The sequence below is a fragment of the Perognathus longimembris genome, chromosome 1 (genome assembly GCF_023159225.1).
Source record: "Perognathus longimembris pacificus isolate PPM17 chromosome 1, ASM2315922v1, whole genome shotgun sequence".
Lineage (NCBI taxonomy): Eukaryota > Metazoa > Chordata > Mammalia > Rodentia > Heteromyidae > Perognathus > Perognathus longimembris.
This window is the reverse complement of record NC_063161.1, coordinates 61045394-61065839: the sequence shown is the minus strand read 5'-3', so window position 1 is coordinate 61065839 and position 20446 is coordinate 61045394. Positions and strand designations below refer to the sequence as shown.

General features: G+C 38.8%; 1 protein-coding gene across 3 annotated transcripts in view; it reads left to right on the top strand.

Annotated features, from left to right (window-relative positions):
• The window catches only part of Cntn1 (contactin 1), a 289165-nt gene extending 269189 nt beyond the window's left edge, over positions 1-19976 (top strand). For all 3 annotated transcript variants that reach the window (XM_048366305.1, XM_048366315.1, XM_048366324.1), the window contains one exon: positions 17524-19976. In XM_048366305.1, coding sequence (XP_048222262.1) covers positions 17524-17600 — 77 coding nt within the window. In that variant the 3' untranslated portion in view covers positions 17601-19976. The remainder of the gene's footprint in view (positions 1-17523) is intronic.
• The last annotated feature ends 470 nt before the right edge of the window (positions 19977-20446 follow it).

Genomic DNA, 20446 nt, shown 5'->3' with positions numbered 1-20446 from the left:
CCCACATACCACCTTTTCGTTTAAAAGGAAATCCTTCATGGGTTTCTTATGGGGAGCAGAATCTGATTTCTAGGATTTAGCTTAGTAGTTTGCAGGAGAGATGATGCAGTCAGTGTGCTTGTAACTGGAGAGATGTTGTCCATAGCTGGGAAAGCTTCGGTTGATGGGGTATAATGATTCTTACTATGTCTGACTTCCTGCTTCCTACAAGATTTCATGGGGAGTTTGGACTGAAAGAGCTGTTCTGAAGCACAGTGTTGTAAGGCATTGCCACCATACGTATGCAATAGGCATAACTTGGACACTAGACAGTCCCGTGTCAATAGCCTATTATAGAAGACAAATTGCAACACATTTAAAACATTTTATTGTTATTATAAAGGTGATGTACATAGAGGTTACAGTTACATGGTCAGGTAAAGAGTACATTTCCTTTTGAACAACGTCAGCCCTTCCCTCACTCTCCCCGTTTTTCCCTCCCATCCCCACTCTGCTATGTGTTTTTTAAAACCAACTTTACTAAACATAGCAATTCCCCTAAACATAATTCTAAACATAGCCATTCCACTTCTCTTTAACCTCATAGATTATAAATCGATAAATTGTTAATAATGTAATATATTGTTCTTGGTTGAAAATCTACAGTGCACATCAAAGTAGGCCAAACACCCCCAATATTTCGTCACAAACATGCTCTCATAAATTTGACATTCTTTTAAACTTCCTACTGTTACACATTCTTATGAGCTAAATTAAGACAATATATAGGTAGCTAGAATGGTTTGCATATAAATTTAGGCTAATTTGTTTTATATTTGCTATACATTTTAGACTCTCAACAAGGATTCTGGAATGTTTAACTTTTTTGTGTACCAATCCTGGTGCTTGAACTCAGGGCCTGGACACTTTCCCTAAGCTTTTTTGCTCAAGAATAGCTATCTACCACTTTGTAACACCTTTACTTCGGGCTTTTTGTAGGTTAATCAGAAATAAGAGCCTTGGGGACATTTTTGCCTGTGCTAGCCTTCCGAGATCCTCCTGAGTAGCTAGCGTTACAGAACCACCAGTGCCCACATGAAGGTTTAAATTTTTGGTGGTATGCTCCTGAGATCTCCAACAACTCTAGGGAGTGCAAGTAGATCACAGAGAGACCATACCATGAAAATAAACCACCACATTCACCCCCTGGTGGTGGTGGAGTCTCTTGAACCTTTGCACCTGGGCTGACCTTGAACCATAGTCCTCTGATCTCTACTTCCCAAGTAGCTGGGATTACAGGCTTGAGCCACTACTCCCTGCTGATTTTCCTTTTAGCTTTGAACAGAGCATAAATATTGTAGCCAAGGCTAGGAAGGACTTTAAAGACTTTTTTTTCCCTGGAGGGCAAGAATTATCAATGGTAACTTTTAAGGAGGAAGTAACAGGATCAGATTTTTCTCACTTGTAAAAAAAACATAAAACCATTCTGGTGACTACAAGATTGTGGTAGGGGAGGGAGATTTAAGTTGCTGAGTGACAAGATTATTGCTGTGGGATGATTAAGAGAAGAGGATGCCCTCTACGGGGGGATGGGGGGTGGCTAAGAACAAGGCATCTCTTCTACTTGATTTCAAGTTACTATACATTCATGTTGTCATTTTTATGTCTTCTAATAAAATCTGTAATTTATCCCGATGGTACTTCCCAGATGATGTCATCTAAACATTTAACCTACTGCTTTTGGTAACTCTAAGCTATTAAATGAAACTATATAACCAAAGCCACCGACTGGATCACTGATGGAAAACAGATTTAGTCTTTCTGCCTTGCCTTCTTCTGTCCCATAGAAGAGAAGAGAGAAATCACTCTTCCATGCAACTCTTCCATGCTTCCCTCCTTTACTTCCTCACCCCCTTTCTCAGTGCCAAAGGAACTTATGAGATGCTAAATGGCAAAGAGTATTAGTAGGCTGTTTAGATTTAGTTTGTAAGTTATAAAATTCAAACATGATATTGGCTTAGACACTTTTGCAAATTTGTTTTCTATGGGCAGTTTCTAAGCATCAAAAGTGGCTTTTTGAGCTTCTGAAAGAGTATGAGAAGGTCTGAAAGGAGGGAGAGGTTAAGACACACAATGGTTTCAAGTTTACATTATTCTGTCTTCCTTGATGTCAGGCTACTATAGAATTTAGTGACCACCAACTTAGTTACTTTGTTCTTTTCCATGTTCTCATTTGAGAAGAGTAAAATACTATGACTAAATTGTTAGCCTCCATAAAATGCTATTTATTTGACAATATTTTAGAGCTGAATGTCATTTTCTTTTCTTTTTTTTGGTGCCAGTGTGAGGCTTGAATTCAAGGCCTGGGTGCTGTTTCTGAGCTTTTTAACCTCAAGGCTTATGCTCTACCTCTTGAGCCACAGATCGATTTCCAGCCTTCTCAATGCTTAAGTGGAGAAAATAGTCTCAGAGACTTCCTGACTGGGCTGGCCTGAATGCCATTCTTAAAATTCTGTCACCAGTTGAGCACAGATGGCTCACTCCTGTTAACCCTAGCTACTCAGGAGACTGAGGTCTGATGATCACAGTTCAAAGCCAAGCCAGGCAGAAAAGATTGTGCCACTCTTATCTCCAGTTATCCATCAAAAAGTCAAAGTGGAGCTGAGGCTCAAGTGGTAGACTAGACTTGAGAGAAAAGTTAAGGGAGGGTGCCCTTGGCTCTGAGTTCAAGTCACAGTACCAGCACTCATACACTCAAAAACTGTAAATTGCTATGAATAAATTGCCAGTGAGAATATCTGTAATGCTATTTTCTTTGGCAGTATGTTACAGCTGAATATTCTTAAAAGTCTGTCGACATAGTTTAATAAGTTTGTACTTGTGATGAAAGCACAATCAGATGTCAGTCAGGAAACAATACAGCCTAAAATAAATATATATATTAGTGTAAATAAAATAAATATACAAATATGTACATATGTGTGTATATATGTATATATACGTATACATACGTATACACACACACACACACACACACACACACACACATATTAGTCCTAGGGCTTGAACTCGGGTCATGACTGCTGTTCCTGAGCTCTTTCACTAAAGGCTAGCACTCTACCACTTGAGCCACAGCTTCACTTCCATTTTTCTGGTGGTTAATTGGAAATAAGAGTCTCATGGACTTTCCTGCCTGGGCTGGCTTTGAACCACAATCTTTAGATCTCAGCCTTCTGAGAAGCTAGGGTTATGATGTGAGCCACTAGAGCCCAGATGTTTGTTTTTTGGTTGTTTTATTTTTTAACTTACTTATTGGAGATAGAAGTCTCATAGATTTTCCTGCCCAGGCTGGCTTTGAACCATGATCTTCAAATCCGAGCCTCTAAGTAGCTAAGATTATAGGCATGAAGCCACCAGCACCTGGCATGTTTTATAATTTTACTACATTTGATATAGGATTAGTGTGGAGTTCTAGTGGCTAATTCCAGCTTACTCTAGATTAGAATTTCAACCTCTTTCTAGGTTGAAAAATAGCATGCATCTAAATTACCTGTGAAATATGTATCTGAGATGATTAGCTTCAAAGGGGCTTTCCCAACTCGACAACTTTAGATCCCTTGGTTTTGTGACAAGCTTGAAATTGGGGGAGAAATTACTTGGATAAAGTGATATTGTGATGGTCACTAAATCAGACTTCAGGAGGCAATTCCCAGCCCTGATAATTGCTACCATAGTTCTGATTCACCCAGGTTTGTTTCCACCATTGATGAACAGCCCTCAGCCCCAGGAGCTCCCAGCATCCTCCAGCCTCTTTGGGCTAGAGCCCTAGAAACACATGCCTCTAAATCTGCCAGACTATCTGTTTGAATCTAAACTAACAGAGCCAGGAGCTGGTGCCTCACACCTAGCAACTCAGAGGGCCAATATCTGAGCAACATGGCTCAAAGTCCCCCTGGGCAGGAAAGTCTATGAGATTTTTATCTCCAATAAGCCACTGAAAAGCCAGAAGTGGAGCTATGACTCAAGAGGTAAAGTACCATCCTTGAGTGAAAAAGCAAAGAGACTGTCCCCAGTCCCCAAGTTCCAGTCACAGTACCAGCACACACACACACACACACACACACACACACACACACCACATACAAGCACAAAAGAAAGATTTATGATGTTAAACAAGTTACAGAATATTATGTCAACAAATTAAGTGGAAAGAATGCTTATTTGGTCAGTAAGCACATATTTATTTTTAAACACACACTTTCCAAATAAACAAACATGAAAAAATTGAATAAAAGAAAAGAGAGAAAAAGTGCATTAGATTCTTGTGTACCACTAATCACAAGAAAGGCATAAGTAGAAGTGGTAGTAGTGAAGTGACAGCCCTGAGCAAAAATGCTACGGGACAGTGCCCTGGCCTTGAGTTCAAGCCCCTATAGTCGCACAGGAAAGAAAGAAGGAAAGAGAGAGAGAGAAAAAAGGGAGGGAGGGAAAGAGAGGAGATAGAAAGAGAGAGAGAGAGGAAGGAAGGAAGGAAGGAAGGAAGGAAGGAAGGAAGGAAGGAAGGAAGGAAGGAAGGAAGGAAGGAAGGAAGGAAGGAAGGAATTAGGTTTCTCATTGTTAAAAAAAATAAAACTCTGGAAATTAATCATGAACATAACTAAAAACCTCTCATGCTATAACAAGGGACTATAAAACACTTAATCCTGGAAAGTAACATGTCAACAGATTACAATGGTCAATTTGCTAGCATTTTAGGGACCTGTGATTTATGAATGAACATTTGGGTTTGAGACTACTTCCCATATTCGGGTAAGGATAGGAGCCAATCCTTATGTTAGATCACTCACAGTACAGAAACCTTTCATTGAAGCTGATTCCATTTCCAGAAGCTGTTTTTATAGAAAAATAATTTTAGAAAATAAAAATATTTTTAACTTGAAGTAGTTGTACAGAGACATTTCAATTCAGCGTATCAGTTTATGAATATAATGCATATGAACAGATTTCAGGCACATCAATTTCTCCAATCAGTGGTCTTTCTTCTACAACCTTCTGTACCAAATTCTGCATACTTGACTCTCATCTCTTTTTCTATTCTTTTCTCCTAGTGTGTGTATGTGTGTATGTGTGTGTGTGTGTGCGCGCGCCAGTACGGGAGCTTGAATTCAGAGACTGGGAGCTGTCCCATAGGTTTTTGACTCAAGGTTCACACATCACTACCTGAGCTATACACCTCCAACTCCAGCTTTTTCCTGGTTAACTGGAGATCAGATTCTCATAGATTTTTCTGCCCATCTTCAATCCTTTATTCTTATATCTCAGCCTCCTGAATAGTTAGCATTACAGGTGTGAGCCACTGGTCCCCAGCTACATCTCTTTTTTTTAAATGGGTTGGGAAGTAAAGTGCTAGTCCAGAGTCACATGGCCATGAAATGTGGGAAGGACTAAAGTGCTGTAGATGATAGAGAAGTGGCCACTTAGGCACTTATGAAACTTAGTCCCAGAGGAAGATGGCTCAGCTGTGCCAGGAGCTGGTGCGCTCTCAGTAAATCACCATCTGTGTGGCTGATCCAACAGCCTGACCTCCCAACTTGCCTTAAGTATTTATTCCTTCCTTCCTTCCTTCCTTCCTTCCTTCCTTCCTTCCTTCCTTCCTTCCTTCCTTCCTTCCCTTCCCTTCCTTCCTTTCTTCCTTCCTTCCCTCCTTCCTTCCTCTTTCCCCTTCCTTCCTTCCTTCCTTCCTTCCTTCCTTCCTTCTTTTTGTCCATCCTTCCTTCCTTCCCTCCATCCTTCTGTCTTTCCTTCCATCCTTTCTTCTTTCTTCTTTCCCCTTCCATCCTTCTTTCCTTCTTTCCGTTCATCCGTCCTTCCTTCTTTCCTCTTTCCTCTCTCCCCTTCCATCTTCCCTCCCTCCCTCCCTCCCCCTCCCTCCCTCCTTCCCTCCTGCCCTCCCTCCCTCCCTTCCTTCCTTCCTCCCATCCTTCCTTTTTTGTTCATTTCTGGAAACTCAAGTGTTTCTGAGGTTTTCTTAATTGCTTTGGTTTGTTTGTTTATTGCTACTGATACTGGGACTTAAACTCAGGGCCTCATGCTCTGCACTGCTTTGCTGCTCATGGCTGGTGCTTCATCACTTGAGCCAAACCTCCAGCTTTTGCTTGGAGATAGTCTCAAAGACTTTTTTGCCCAGGCTGGTTTTGACCTGCATCCTCCAGATCTCATCCTATGAACAGGAAGAATTGCAAGCATGGACCTTTGGTCTCAGCGATTACTTTGCTATTTGAATGGATACTTTTAATGATTGAACATAATTTTTCAGCTCCCTGAATCCACATGCTATTATTATTCTTTTACTTCCCCCTTAGGATTGAAAACTGTCTTTACTTACCAAGTCTTTTAAGTAATAAAAGATTTTAAATCTTTTAAACAAATAGACAATTTTTTTAACTGCTTTATTGTATGGCCCTCGGGCCTCGCGCGATTTCTCCCGACCTGCGGGGGAAATGCTGGGGCGTGCCCTAGTGTGAAAAGCGGGGACGTGTGCTAGTCGCAGATAACGCCCACCCAGCCCCCCTTACGTTTAAATAAGGACTCAGGATACCTGGCGCATTGGGGATCCATCAGGCAGAAAATCCAAGGATTTTAATTGGGGGGGGGGGTTATATGGCAGTAATGTTGGCAGGAAGGGGAGGGATTTGGAGTGGCTAGACACGCGATAGGTTGATTATGAGCTGTCCATCACAGTGATGTCATGGAACTTCCTCTATGGGCGGTAGTCATGTCCCACAGGACCGCCCCCTGGGTTCCACCCGCCACCATCTTGGCACTCATGCGGTCTGAGGCAGGGCTGGTTAGAGCCACCCTTTCTGGTTCCTGACCTGGAAAAAGGCAGGCGGGGCTAGCGGGGAGGCAGCCAGGACCGCCTCTTAACACTGCAGGCAGTGCCCCACACTCTATAAAGGATTTTAAATAAATTGTATTTAAGTATCATTACAAAGAATAATATTATGTCATGGTTTAGTTTTTACACTTTTGTAGAACTTAAGATTCAGTTAAAGAAGTAGAGAATAATTTAATTTGGAATTTTCTTACTCTGATTTTTAAAATCATTTTTTACCCATCTGTCAAATGATGCTAACTTACTCAAAGACTTAGGTCATAAGTATTTTAGAGCTCTAATCATTATCATTTTATTTCTCTAATTCTTTAAGGTTACATCTACATCAAGTGTTAATTTGGTTTAAGGGTATTTTTGAAACATTCATAAATATTTCCTAAGGAAGATATAGGATAACAGTTAAGAAAATAAATTCCAATTTATGTCTAAATTTTGTAGACTAATTCCCTTTTTGTCAAAGGTGAGAAAATCAGTATGATTTTTCAATTATTATCAGATTCCTTAGAACTACAAGCAATATCTCTGTAGTATTCTTCTCAAAATAGTATTTATTTTACTAAAGTTTGAGCTTAAACTGACATATGTTTATGTTATATATGAAGCAATAACAGAGTTAGTAGTATGAGTATTAGGATATATTTAATCTTAAGCTTTTCTCTATAAAGTAGACATCATTTGTGACTAGAGTCTTAGGATATATATACATATATATTTGCTGCAATATAGCATGCATGTGGTAAGGTTGCTGATTGAAAAGACTGAAAAATCATAGTGATGTTTGAAGTCTCTGCTTTAGCAGAGAAAACAGAGTTCTCTCATCAGTGTAAATTTGGACAAAATCCTTGTCTTTATAATTAGTGTGTAGCTAATATAACCCAAAAATACTTATCACAGTTATTTTATTTATCTTCAGCAGTTAACTAATAAATGCTGTAAAGTTAGTACAAGAATAATGTGTTCCCATGGAAAAATATGTTCATATATTTTATTGTCAATTGTGATATCATGTTGAAAGTCCTCATCTTTGGTTTTTAAATATTTATGCACGATTTAAAGATTGTCAAGGCATGGTATATGTTTTTAACAAATTTCATTTGTATTTGTCCATTTTAAAATTCTGTTTCTCTATCATTGAATATATTTTGAAAACACATATGTTCTGTACTCAGTGTACAATATGTCCTTCATGGCTTATCCTCAACTATTTTTAATTAGGCAAAATGCAATGTTGCAAGCATAAAACTAAAACCTAGGCATCATTTCAAGTCACAAACATTTCTATGTGGCTCTTTTCCCAAGTTAATAATATCTCTCTGACATTCGAAAAACTATGTTTGAAATATAGTCTAACAGAATGTGTTTTATGTCCTACAAAATTTATGGTCAAGATAATGATAAAAACATCTTGTTCTATTTTAGGGATCTGTATGTTTTTTCTGCTTCTAGAATATTCTATAAATTAATGAACTGGAAATTACTCTTCCATAAAAGTTAACTACATAACTTTACATTACATTAATATAAAGAAATAGCTTACAATGAAAGTTTACTGTCTTTTGGGGGGTGAGGAAAGGGTTATTATTGGTTAGCTCCCCCCACCTTTTTATTTTATTTTATTTTATTTTATTTGTGTGTGTGTGTGTGTGTGTGTGTGTGTGTGTGTGTGTGTGTGTGTGTATCAATCTTGGGGCTTGAACTGAGGGTCTGGGTGCTGTCCCTGTGATTTTTTTACTCAAGAGTAGTAGTCTACCACTTCAGCCACATCTCCATTCCTGAGTTTTTAATGGCTAACTGGAGATGAGATTCTCCTTGACTTTCCTGCCCAGGCTGACTTTGAACTTCAGTTCTCAGATAGCCTCCTGAATAGCTATGGCCACAGGTGTGAGGCTGACACTGCTGCCTAGCTAATTCAGCAATAGTTTGGTAGAGCCAGATATGTGCTAGAAATCCCTTCCAAGCAGACCAGATGCCTGGATGACAGTTCCTAGTTCAGATCTCCCAAAGGAGCCACATGAAACTAAATGTAACTTCCTCTGGAGGCCCACAGCACTGACTGGGAGAAGCTCTGATGTGTATTCCCCAAAGGAGCTAGTATTCTAAGAAAACCTAATCCCTTTTCCTAGAAATGAGGAGTGCACTCACCACAAATACTGGCTAAATAAACACACACATAGATACGTGTTTCCCAAACATAGTTCATCTTGCCTCTCATTTTAGGGATGGTCATACAAAATGGACTTTCTGCAAATGCTCATTCCAATCAGCTCCATCATAGGATAGGCCTTTGTGGACTTCATTTTCTCACCTTGAAGTAGACCTTGTGCCCCACCATGACCTTGAGCATAGATGCTGACACTAACAAAGAATCAGCTACCCAGATTTGTATAAAAATAACAGAGGAAAAATCAGCAGGATCATGGGAAGATCTGTTTACCTTACTTTGGATTTCATTTGTAGACAACACTTAGTGTAAATTTCAGGAAAAAATAATTCTCAGAGCCTATTATAATCTTGCTCTTTCCAAAGAGCATCTTTCTGTTTATCATCCGTATCCTCCCCCCAAAGAAAACCCATTTGTCTCTCCAAAACCAAAAGAAGCAAAATAATAGGCTAAACAACTGGAGAGCTGGAAGGAACAGGGACTAATTTTCATGTATCTCTAAGTAAACCCAAATAGGTCATGTTTCCAGTGTAGGGTGCTGGTGGCTCACACCTGCAATCCTAGCTACTCAGGAAGCTGAGAGCTGAGAATCTCAGTTCAAAGCCAGCCCAAGAAGGAAAATCCATGAGATTCATCTCCAGTTAAATACCCAAACAGCTGGAAGTGGAGCTGTGGCTCAAGTGGTAGAGCAGTAGCTTTGAGCAAGAAAGCTTAAGGACAGTGTGTAGTTTCTGAGTTTTAGCCCCAGGACTAACACACACACATACACACACACACACACACACACACACACACACACACACACACACACACACACACACACACACTGTCCAAGGAGTCTTAATCCTAATTACTCAAGAGGCTACAATCTGAGGATCAGTATCCAAAGGCAGTCTAGGGGGCTGGGAATATGGCCTAGTGGCAAGAATGCTTGCCTCGTATACATGAGGCCCTGGGTTCGATTTCTCAGCACCACATACACAGAAAATGGCCAGAAGTGGCACTGTGGCTCAAGTGGCAGAGTGCTAGCCTTGAGCAAAAAAAGAAGCCAGGGACAGTGCTCAGGCCCTGAGTTCACGGCCTAGGACTGGCAAAAAGAAAAAAAAAAAAAAGGCAGTCTAGGCAGGAAAGGCTTTGAGACTTACTGCAAATTAACCAACAAAAACTTGGAAGTGAAGCTATGGGCCAAGTGATAAAGTGCCAGCCTTGAACAACAACAAAAAAAAGCTTCGGAACAGCTCCCGGGTCCCCATTTAACCTTAATTAAGGTTAAGAAAAATTGATCCTGGTGACAGTTTGATCTATTCCATGAATTCCAGTCTTCCACTATGAATAATATTCTAACAAACAGTTCCAAAGCAAAATGCAAGATTATCTAATAAACTAGCTCTGGGTTTTGGTGAAGTAATCACAGGTAAAAAAATTAAATATACAGCTGCTGCTGCTGGCTCAGATCTGTAATCCTCGAAGGAAGGCTGAGCGCAGGAGAATTATAGTTCAAAGCTAATCTGGGCATGTACACAGGGCCCCCTCCCAACAAATGGCTGGGCACGGTGGTACATCTGTCATCCCAGCAGGGAGAAAGTTAAGTCCATGCGCTCCTCTCCCAAGTGAAGAAGCTATGTTTGGTGGCATGAGCCTGTCATCCTAGCTACAATAGGAACCTAAAATAGGTGGATCAGGGTCCAGACAGAAGCCCAGGCAGAAAAAATGAGATCCTATCACAAAGTAACAATTACATAAAAGGGGCTGGACTTATACCTCAAATGGATTTTCCTGAGCTTAGCGAGCTCACAGCCCTGAGGCTGGACCTCAGTACCGCCAAAAAAGAAAAATTAAATGTTACTCTTTTTGTTTGATTTTTTTTCCTGTCAGTCATGGTGCTTGAATTCAGGGTCTGAGCTCATTTACTGAAAGCTAGCTATCCCTCTACCACTTTGAACCATAGCACCACTTCCAATTTTCTGGTGGTTAATTGGAGATAGGAGTCTCATGAGATTTTCATTCCCCGGGCTAGCTTTGAACTGTAATTCTCAGATCTCAGCATCCTGGGTAGCTAGGATAGCAGGCATGAGCCACCAGTGCCTAGCTAAATGTTACTTTTAACATGAATTACCAAACTCATTAAATCCATTATGTGCATGTGTATGAATAGGATATGTGTATGAATAGGATAAAGACTCACAAAATATTCAATAAATGATATTTTAATATATCTAACTTCATATTTCAAATTCATAGTTCATGGATGATTTTTGCTATGTGCTTCTAACATATTTTTGTGTGTATACTGGTACTAGGGCTTGAACTCAGGGCCTGGGTACTTTCCCTTAGCTTTTTTGTCAAGACTGGCCCTCTACCACTTGAGCCACAGCTCCCCTTCTAGCCTTTTACTGATTAATTGGAGGTAAGATTCTCCCAGATTTTCCTGTCCAGGCTAGTGTTGAAATGAGATACTCAGATCTCTGGTCGTTAGGATTTCAGGCATAAGGCACTGGGGCTAGGCTTAACTGTTTTTGTTTATAATGTTTGTTTCTCACAAATGTGTGAACCATATTCTCCATTTTACAAAACAAGGCACCAGCTCAGAGAGGACTAAGCCTTTGGAAAGACTGTATACTCGAGTGACAGCACTCAGTACCCTATAATAGAGTTCCCTGTAACCCCAAGTCTCATACTCCTAGGAAAATGTCACTTTCATTTCTAAAGAAGTTATGCCAATTTTAAAAGTCCTTATAATCCTAGGTAAATGGAAGAATGAAATCTGAAGACTTTTGTTCAAAGCCCATCCAGGCAGGAGAGTCTTTGAGCTTCTTAATCACTCATTAACTGGAAAAAAGCCAAAAGTGAAATACACACACACACCAACACACAAAAATCCTCATCATTAAAATTTCACTTTGCCCTAAAATAATATTGTGTACTGAACATGTGTTTGCTAGCCAGGAGGCAATTAGCATTTACTTTTATATCAAAGCAAATAATTGGCCATCACTCTTCTGCCAATGTCCACACCTTCCTCAAAGATGCACCTTGGCAATCTAGCCTTCTCTAACAGAGAAAGGGCCAGAGCCATCAGAAAAGAACAAATAGTATTGCCAGGTTGTGCTGCCAGCAAACCATAGATCTCTGCCAAAAATCAAATCTATTTTGCTTGGCAAATGGGTCCATAATTGCCGAACACATAGGAGCAGCAAGAATAGTGGCTTTTACTGGATTGAAAATGCCCATAAAGCCACTAGCACTTACATGATCAAGCTCTTGATGTATATTTATAAACTTATGTCAGTTTTAATCTTACAAATCGGGAGAAATGTAACAAATTTCTTTGGAACTTCTATGGATCAGTGCTTGCTGTTCTTCAATTTAGTATGCTTTTCTTAGAATCCTAGACTCATGACCCTAATGGGGTTTATAACATGGAACTCTGTCATTTTGAACAGGGAAGTTCATATCCTTTAGCTGTCCAATAGCTCACAAAGAACAGCAGTGTTAGAGCCTGGTTGTAAGCCCAAATAACTTTCTCTTTTCCTAAAGTTACATAAGAAGAGATTAACAGAACTAGGAGTGGCTCTTTAAGCCTTTATTCTTCTGTACAAGAGGACAGAAAACCATCACAATCAAAATACATAGAAACTAGAATAAAATAAAGATAAAAAATACATGAGATGTAGAAAATTTCTGAGAGTTAAAGTCCATCTTATTTTTAAATTTCTTCTTTGTTTTCTTTTCTAGAAATTCCTGAAATCAATTGAGATTAAACCTCCATAACTGAATTTTGTGGGAATCTGGAAATTATTGCTTATGATAAGTGATTTAAAATTGAAAATGACATAAGCATTTTCCCCAAGAGAACTGTCTAAAAAATACTACTAACTTTCTAAATAAAAAGGCATCTCTTCAATTATTTTTAATTATTTATCTTCATTTAATGTATTTCATATATGAAAAATATGTGTATTTATGGAGAAGAAGGTAATTTTTTTTTGTTTCTGAACCAGTACCAGGGCTTGAACTCAGCACCTAGATTGGTGTCCCTTAGTTTTTTCACTCAAGGCTGTCACTTTACCACTTGAATTACAACTCCACTTAAGGATTTTTATTTGCAAGTCCTGAGGCTTGGACTCAGGGCCTGAGCACTGTCACTGGCTTCTTTTTGCTCAAGGCTAGCACTCTGCCACTTGAGCCACAATGTCACTTCTGGCTGTTTTCTGTATTTGTGGTGCTAGGGAATTGAACCCAGGGCTTCAAGTATAAGAGGTAAGCACTCTTGCCACTAGGCCATATCCCCAGCCCCACACTTAAGGCTTTTTAATGGTTACCTGGAGATAAGAGTGTCACCAACTTTCTGCCCAAGCTGGCTTTGAACTATAGTAGTCAGATTTCTGCTACCTGAGTATGTAGTATTAAAACATCAGCCATTGCTGCCCAGTAGTCCTTTTATAAAGATATATATATAATATAAAGATATATATATATATATATATATAATTAACATCCCTTCATCAACTTGCTTTTTGTGCTGAGGTTGAAAATCCATTCTTCTATTCTTTTATGAATTCTTCCTTCCTTTTTCTTTCCCTCCCTCCCTCCCTCCCTCCCTCCCTCCCTCTCTCCCTCCCTCCCTCCCTCCCTCCCTCCCTCCCTCCCTTCCTCCCCTTTTCTCTTCTTTCTTTCTCTTATTGTGCCAGTACTGGGGCTTGAACTCTACAACTTGAGGTACATCTCTACTTGCAGCTTTTTGCTGGCTAATTCGAGATTTGAGTCTTACAAATGTCCCTGTCCCACCTGGCTTCTGGTTATGATTCTCAGATCTCAGCCTTCTGAGTAGCTAGAATTATACACATGAGCTGCTGGCGCTGGGTTTTAATTCTCTAATGCATTAGGCCATGTGTAAATATAATACATTTGGTGAGTTGCCTAAAGGAAGCATTTTCATGAACTTTACTGGACTGAGGGAGTCTTACTACAAATTCAGAGTTCATTCCCAGGCAAGAAAACCTTTTGTACTTAGAAGGCTGGATAGGTTTACACTTCAGTTCTATTCTATACTTTCATTGGTGATAAAGTTAGAATGAAGAATTGGGCTATCTAAGACAAAAGAAGCCATGCTGGAGAAAAATGTACTTAGAGAAAGAGACACTAATAAGACAGAAATGACTTAAAACTGAGTTAACCAATAATACTTCAAGAATGGCTTTCTTCCAGTTGTTTCCTAAAACCCCACTGTTTAAGGCAATACTTTTCAATATTTGCTTTGGTTTAAATAGCAATACCCAAACCAACTGTTCAGCTCTGCAAGAAAATTACACTCCAGGAATTTTTTAAAATTGCTTTTGTCTGAAAATTGATCCAAATATTAAGTTAGGTTTCATTGTCTCAAAGTTAGATGTCTCCTTTAAATGCTTTGTTTTTACTCACTTCTGCCACAAAAATTCAAGGCAATAAACACCTCATTAATATACTTGCCTACTCCTCATTGTGACCCCATGGAGAGGGGTGGATGGAACTAAGTAACTCTGTAAAGATTAGGAATCCCCAGACAATGGAGCTACACCCCAAACAGAGGTGGAAAGTCCCACTTTCTATTATTTTTTTTCAGAATACATTCTTACTAGTAAGTAGTTTAATTTGTAAAGAGACAAATTCCTACGACTTCCTCTACAAATGAATAAAGATGCTTACAGGTTTTGTTGTTGTTATTCATTTATTTACTTAGTGCTTGTGCTGAGCTTGATCTCAGGGTCTGAGTGCTGTCCTTAGAGCTTTTTTGCTCAAGGCTGATTGATACTCTGTCTCTTGAGCCATAGCTCCATTTTTGGCTTTTTGGTGGTTAATTGGAGGTAAGAGTTTCATGATTTCCCTGCCCAGGCTGGCTTCAAACCATGATCTTCAGGTCTCAGTCATTGCTTGCCTTTTGATATTACTAAGTGACAGTGTGTTCTATTCAAAACTTAAACAACCATTTTCACATATATAAATCAGATATTATGACTACATTCACCCATCCTTTCTCCATTTGTCCCTCTCCCCTGGACACACACACACACACACACACACACACACACACACACACACTCACACACACACAGAGCAATACAAGTTGTAGCAGCTATAAGCTGTAGCTTCCTGTTAAAGTCTAAGTTGTTCAAAGGAGTCACACCATTGTAATCCTCCCCTGTATATGCCATACTTTAGTGAATGTGTTTGGGTTTTACCCTCTTTATGATACGGGAAAAATAAATTATAGGCTGGATGACTTCATCCTGTTTAATATTCAACATGTATGTGAACAGAAAAACATGTTCAGTACATATCATATAAGTATTAGAATTATTCTGTATATCAATAAGATATCTATTTTATTAGATGTAAAGCATATATATGTTAGATATAAACATACATATATCCCCCATGAATAGAGTCCACATGTTCTATGTGTATATATATTATATGTATATATATTATATATATACATGTGTAATACACACATATATATATCAAGAATATATAGGACCTACATATATAATGACTAAATAGGAATTCAGTCAGGTCTGTAATTTCTACTCAGAATGTGGAAGAGAATTGAAAATAAAGACCACAATTACATAAGTTCAAGCCATTACAGAAATTTAATAGAACACATATAAACATGAAGAGTTTCTTTAAAATAAATCAAATATCCTGATGTCAAAGCCACAAATTATGAAATTGTATTTGGTTTTTGTGCTAACAGCAAAAACTTCAAACTGTTAGCCACCATTGGCAAAACCTCTCCCAGCAGCCCCAACGTGAGCCATGCCAAACCACAGAGTCGGGGTAGCACGAGATGTGTATGCACGGCTGAGGTCATTTGTGGTTAAAGGACCAGGGCATTGTTAAAGACAAAGGTGCTTGAGGATAGATCATTTCAGGCAGGGCCATCATTGAAAACTCAGTGTTTTTGCTGTGTGTCATTAAGGTTTGTTATTGGCCATTTTTACTGGAATAGAATAATGTCTGGGTTGCGGCATAGTTTTTAAACTATGCAGAAAAGTAGAAGGTTAAAGCATCAAGAAAGCAAAAACCTCTTTGAAATAGGGTAGGTGGTAGCCATATTTTCCCATTCGCCAAAGGGTTACTTTGCCCTTACATATTATATACAGGGTGTGGTGTACTGTGCCCTTCCTTCCTCCCTCCCTTCCTTCCCTCTTTCCTTCCTTCCTTCCTTCCTTCCTTCCTTCCTTCCTTCCTTCCTTCCTTCCTTCCTTCCTTCCTTTCATGGCCCTGGGTTTCTTTTCTTCCTTCTTCTTTCATTCCTAACTTCATTTCCAACTTTCTTTTTATTCCTTTCTTTTCTTCTTCTTTTTTATCCTTTTCTTCTTTCTTTGATGTTCCTTGGGTTTAGCAGGGCTTTACCCTTGCTAAGCAGGTGCTCTAGTATGAAGCCACACCTGCAGCCCTTTTTTTGTGCTAGTTATTTTGGAAGATGAGGTTTTGTTTCCTGCCCAGGCACATGCCTAGACTACGATTACTTATTTTAGACTTCTTGTTGCTGCTGACAATCACATGCCACAAAGTCTAACGTCTCTCTATTGAGAAGTGGTCTCATGGGCTTTTCTGCCTGAGCTGATGTGGAACCATGATCCTCTTAATCTCAGCCCCCCATATAGCTCAGGATGACAGGCTTGTGTCACTGTAGTCAGACGGGCTAAAAAGGTATTTCCTGAACTTTTCTGCCTAGATTGGCCTCAAACCATGATCTTCCCATTCTCAGCCTTCCAAGGATCTAGGAGTACAGACATGAATCAGCAGTGCCTAGCATTTTGTTTATTCAATCACTTCCTAAATTATCTACAGGCTACTATTACAGCCTTTGGGCAAGTCATTTTACCTGAGTCTGCGTTATAAACAATAAAATCATAATATCTAGCTTTGTGGACTGTTGTGTATAGTGTGTGTGTGTGTGTGTGTGTGTGTGTGTGTGTGTGATGGGACAGAATAGAGTCTGCTCTGTTGTGGCACAGGAAATCCCAGCTAGCACAATTAGGATTAGAGTGGGCATTGTTATTGATGGAGTTGCAGAACAAATCCATTATTGAGACTCTATAAAGAGCTGCTTGAAAGCCATTTGCATTGCCCTTACTAGTTTGCCATTACTTGCTGACTCTCACAGTCCTCATCAGGTTTGTTTGGTTTGGTTTTGTGCCAGTACTAGGACTTGAACTCAAGGCTTAGACACTATCCCTTAGCTTTTCCACCCAAAGCTGGCACTATTACAGCTCCATTTCTGGCTTTTTGGACTGGACTATCAAACCCAGTCTGGGAGCCTCAGATCACAGCTTCCTGATTACCTAGGATTGCAGGCATGAGCCATAGTGTCTGGCAAGAAAGTAGCTTTGTACAAAAGAAATATTTTTTTTTTCTGAGTTCTACCACAATGCCTTCCCCGGTGGCACAACCATTTTTGTCATCCATGAGTGACACACATGCCTGGTTTCCTCCGCAGGTGCGCCTACCCTGTCTTCAGGACTTCTCGGCTTCCTGCTGCCTGCCTTGGGCACCCTCGTCTACTTGGAATTCTGAGTGTGGCACGTGTGCCATCTGCGGTGGCCAGGCCAGCCAAGGTCGTGCTCCATCCTGGGATGACTGCAACTCCTTCCAGTTCCCTGCGGCTCCATCGCAAGTCCAACAAATCATACGCCAACCAACTGCCCAGCTGACGAAGCGTGAGGACTGAGGCATTCAGGAACCCTTCATCCAAAAAAAATCAACTTTTGACAAATGGAGATCAAATGATTTTTAACTCGTTCCGATATGCCTTATAAACCATTTAACCTGATTCTGGGACGGTTGCATGATTTAACCCAATGGGACAAGTTACAGTGTTCAAGTCAATACCATAGGCTGTAGGGGGAGAGGCAGATCACCAGACACAGGTGCTTTCAATTTAATTACAAGTTGTGAAATAGCCTAGAGGTTGAAATGTTGATCGTACGTGGTAAATGTAAGAGTAATACAGTCTGTTAAATTATCCTCTCTGTCCAGGGCCTGCATAATTCTCAACGGCCCTGATCATCCATGACATTTTGAATTCTCTTGAACATTAAAAAAAAGAATGTAATGCTGAAGAAGTTGAAAGATCTTGAATATCAAAAATCAAATCAGTATTTCTTCTTTTTGAAGTTATTTTCTAAATAGTTTATTTTTTTCCAGAATCAGTGATAACTTTTCAGTTCATACTCTAATGATAAAGTTCACATGCCATCTGGAGATTGTTTTTTGTTTGTTTGTTTTTACTTTTATATTGTACTCTGAAATTATTTTATGCTTTTTTATTTCATTAATATCAAGCCATCAATACACAACTACGGCCCCTCTCTAGAACATCATCCTCTTGCTGTATTTATTCATATGTGGAATGATGAATTTTAAGAAATAGAGTGCTTCCATTTTTTTAATTGAGATGTGACAGTCTTTATATAGTTAGGAAGAAATAAATAACAGTTAGTAAAGATTAGAATTACAGAATAATATTCTAGTATCTTTGTTTTGTGCCTCATTTCTAAAGTAAAATCTTTCTTTATTGAAGGTACGGAATCAAGAAGTCATCATCTGTAGACTGAAAAATCTACAGAATTTCTTTTGTTAAAAAAAAAAAGCAAATTTGAAGTTCATTTCCCGTTATAAGGCAATACTGAAAGCTGGCTAAAAATACCAAACCAATATATTGTGAATGGTACTGTGAAGAATATGCAAAAGAGGAAAGGCCAGGGAGAGACGGTTTTTTGTCTGACACTGTCTCCCAAGCATTGGTGCTTCAGGTTTTTATAAATTGTGAAAAGGAAACACACACATTTCATCATTCTCCATAGTATGCATGGAAATGTGTTTGAGCGTGGATGAGGAAGAACTTGAGTAATAAAGATTTAGCTGGCTGGTGAAATAGTGCAATATATGAGAGGTATAATCCTATTTTATTAGCACAACCTTGGGAGCTAACTAAAGATAGAGTTTATCTTTTTAGAAAGGATTACCTTATAGGTTCATAAAAGAATATTTACAAGAAGCAAAATAGATCTTTTACGACTTTACCCCTTATCTTTAATTTGTATAATTTTTGTACTATATAACTATGTGTAAATGTTTCAGATCTTCATTATGAAAAATCCCAATAAATATTTCATTCATTTACATACTTAACTCCTTGTTATAAAATGCCAACTTTTTTAAATCCTTGAAATGGATGATTCCCACTCCCCAGTAGAAATAGGCCAACAATCTTAAATCATTGCCAGATTTCATTAAATAGTAATTATTTGGAAAAGAAATGAATGACTTCATACTTTTGTGAAACAAATATTCTGGTAAAGCCTTCTGTACAAGTGTTTGTGTTTTCATCGCTACATCTTGGGGTTTTCCGTTTGCAAAGCAACCCATGTTGGGCATTTTTTTATATCATCAACAATGACATCTTTTGCCAAGTGCATGCCTGCCTTTATTTTTTAATGTATGGTAATGAAGAGCAAAACTGGGTAGATTTTGCATGAGCTGGTTGAGAAAGGCAAGAAGAAAATGAACATTGGAGGTCTAGTTTTAAGTTTCTGACAGATAAAATAGACTAAAATCTCTCATACCTTGAAAACTGAAGCTTCCCATTTCCTTTACCCCATTGTGAAGACTTTTACTGGGACCATTAGTTTTCAGCTGTTGTCAAACTAACCAATGTATCATATGCTTTAAGATGCAAGATTCTTAATTAAACTTTATAGAGATAGAGACTCATCTATTGTTTCTTTGTATTCCAGGAAAGGTGATAGTAGTTTTATTTGATACTGATAAATTTGGATTTTTTTAGTTATTTTTTATCATTTTTTTTTCCAATGGAGTAGTACAGGACCATGGTTTGTCCTTTTTATGAATGAATACAAATTATAAAGAAATAAATGTCTTACTGTTACCCAAAAGATAACAACTGTCCTTTCTTTTTAAAAAAATGTTACTATAAAGGTGATGTACTGAAGGTTTACAATGACATGAGTCAGGTAATGAGTACTTTTTCTTTTGTTCACTGCCTTCTGTTCCCTCATTCTCTCCCTGTCCCTTCCCTCCCATCTCCATCTTCACTTTTATAATGCACTTTTTCACCCTTTTCCCCTCAATTTTGTGCCCTCCCCCTACCCTCCCAAAGATAGACACACAACTATACCATACATAAAGAAAACAGAACCATCAACAATTATTTTTAAAAAGAGACATCCTGTTTCCATATTTTAGAGTTCATTTTGATATATACATTATTATTTTTTTATTTATGTGGTACCAAGGAATCAAACCCAGGGCCTCATGCATGCTAGGCAAGCACTCTATACTAAGGTGTATTCCTTTCCCAATATATACATTATTTTGTATAAATATAAAGAGGTGCATAG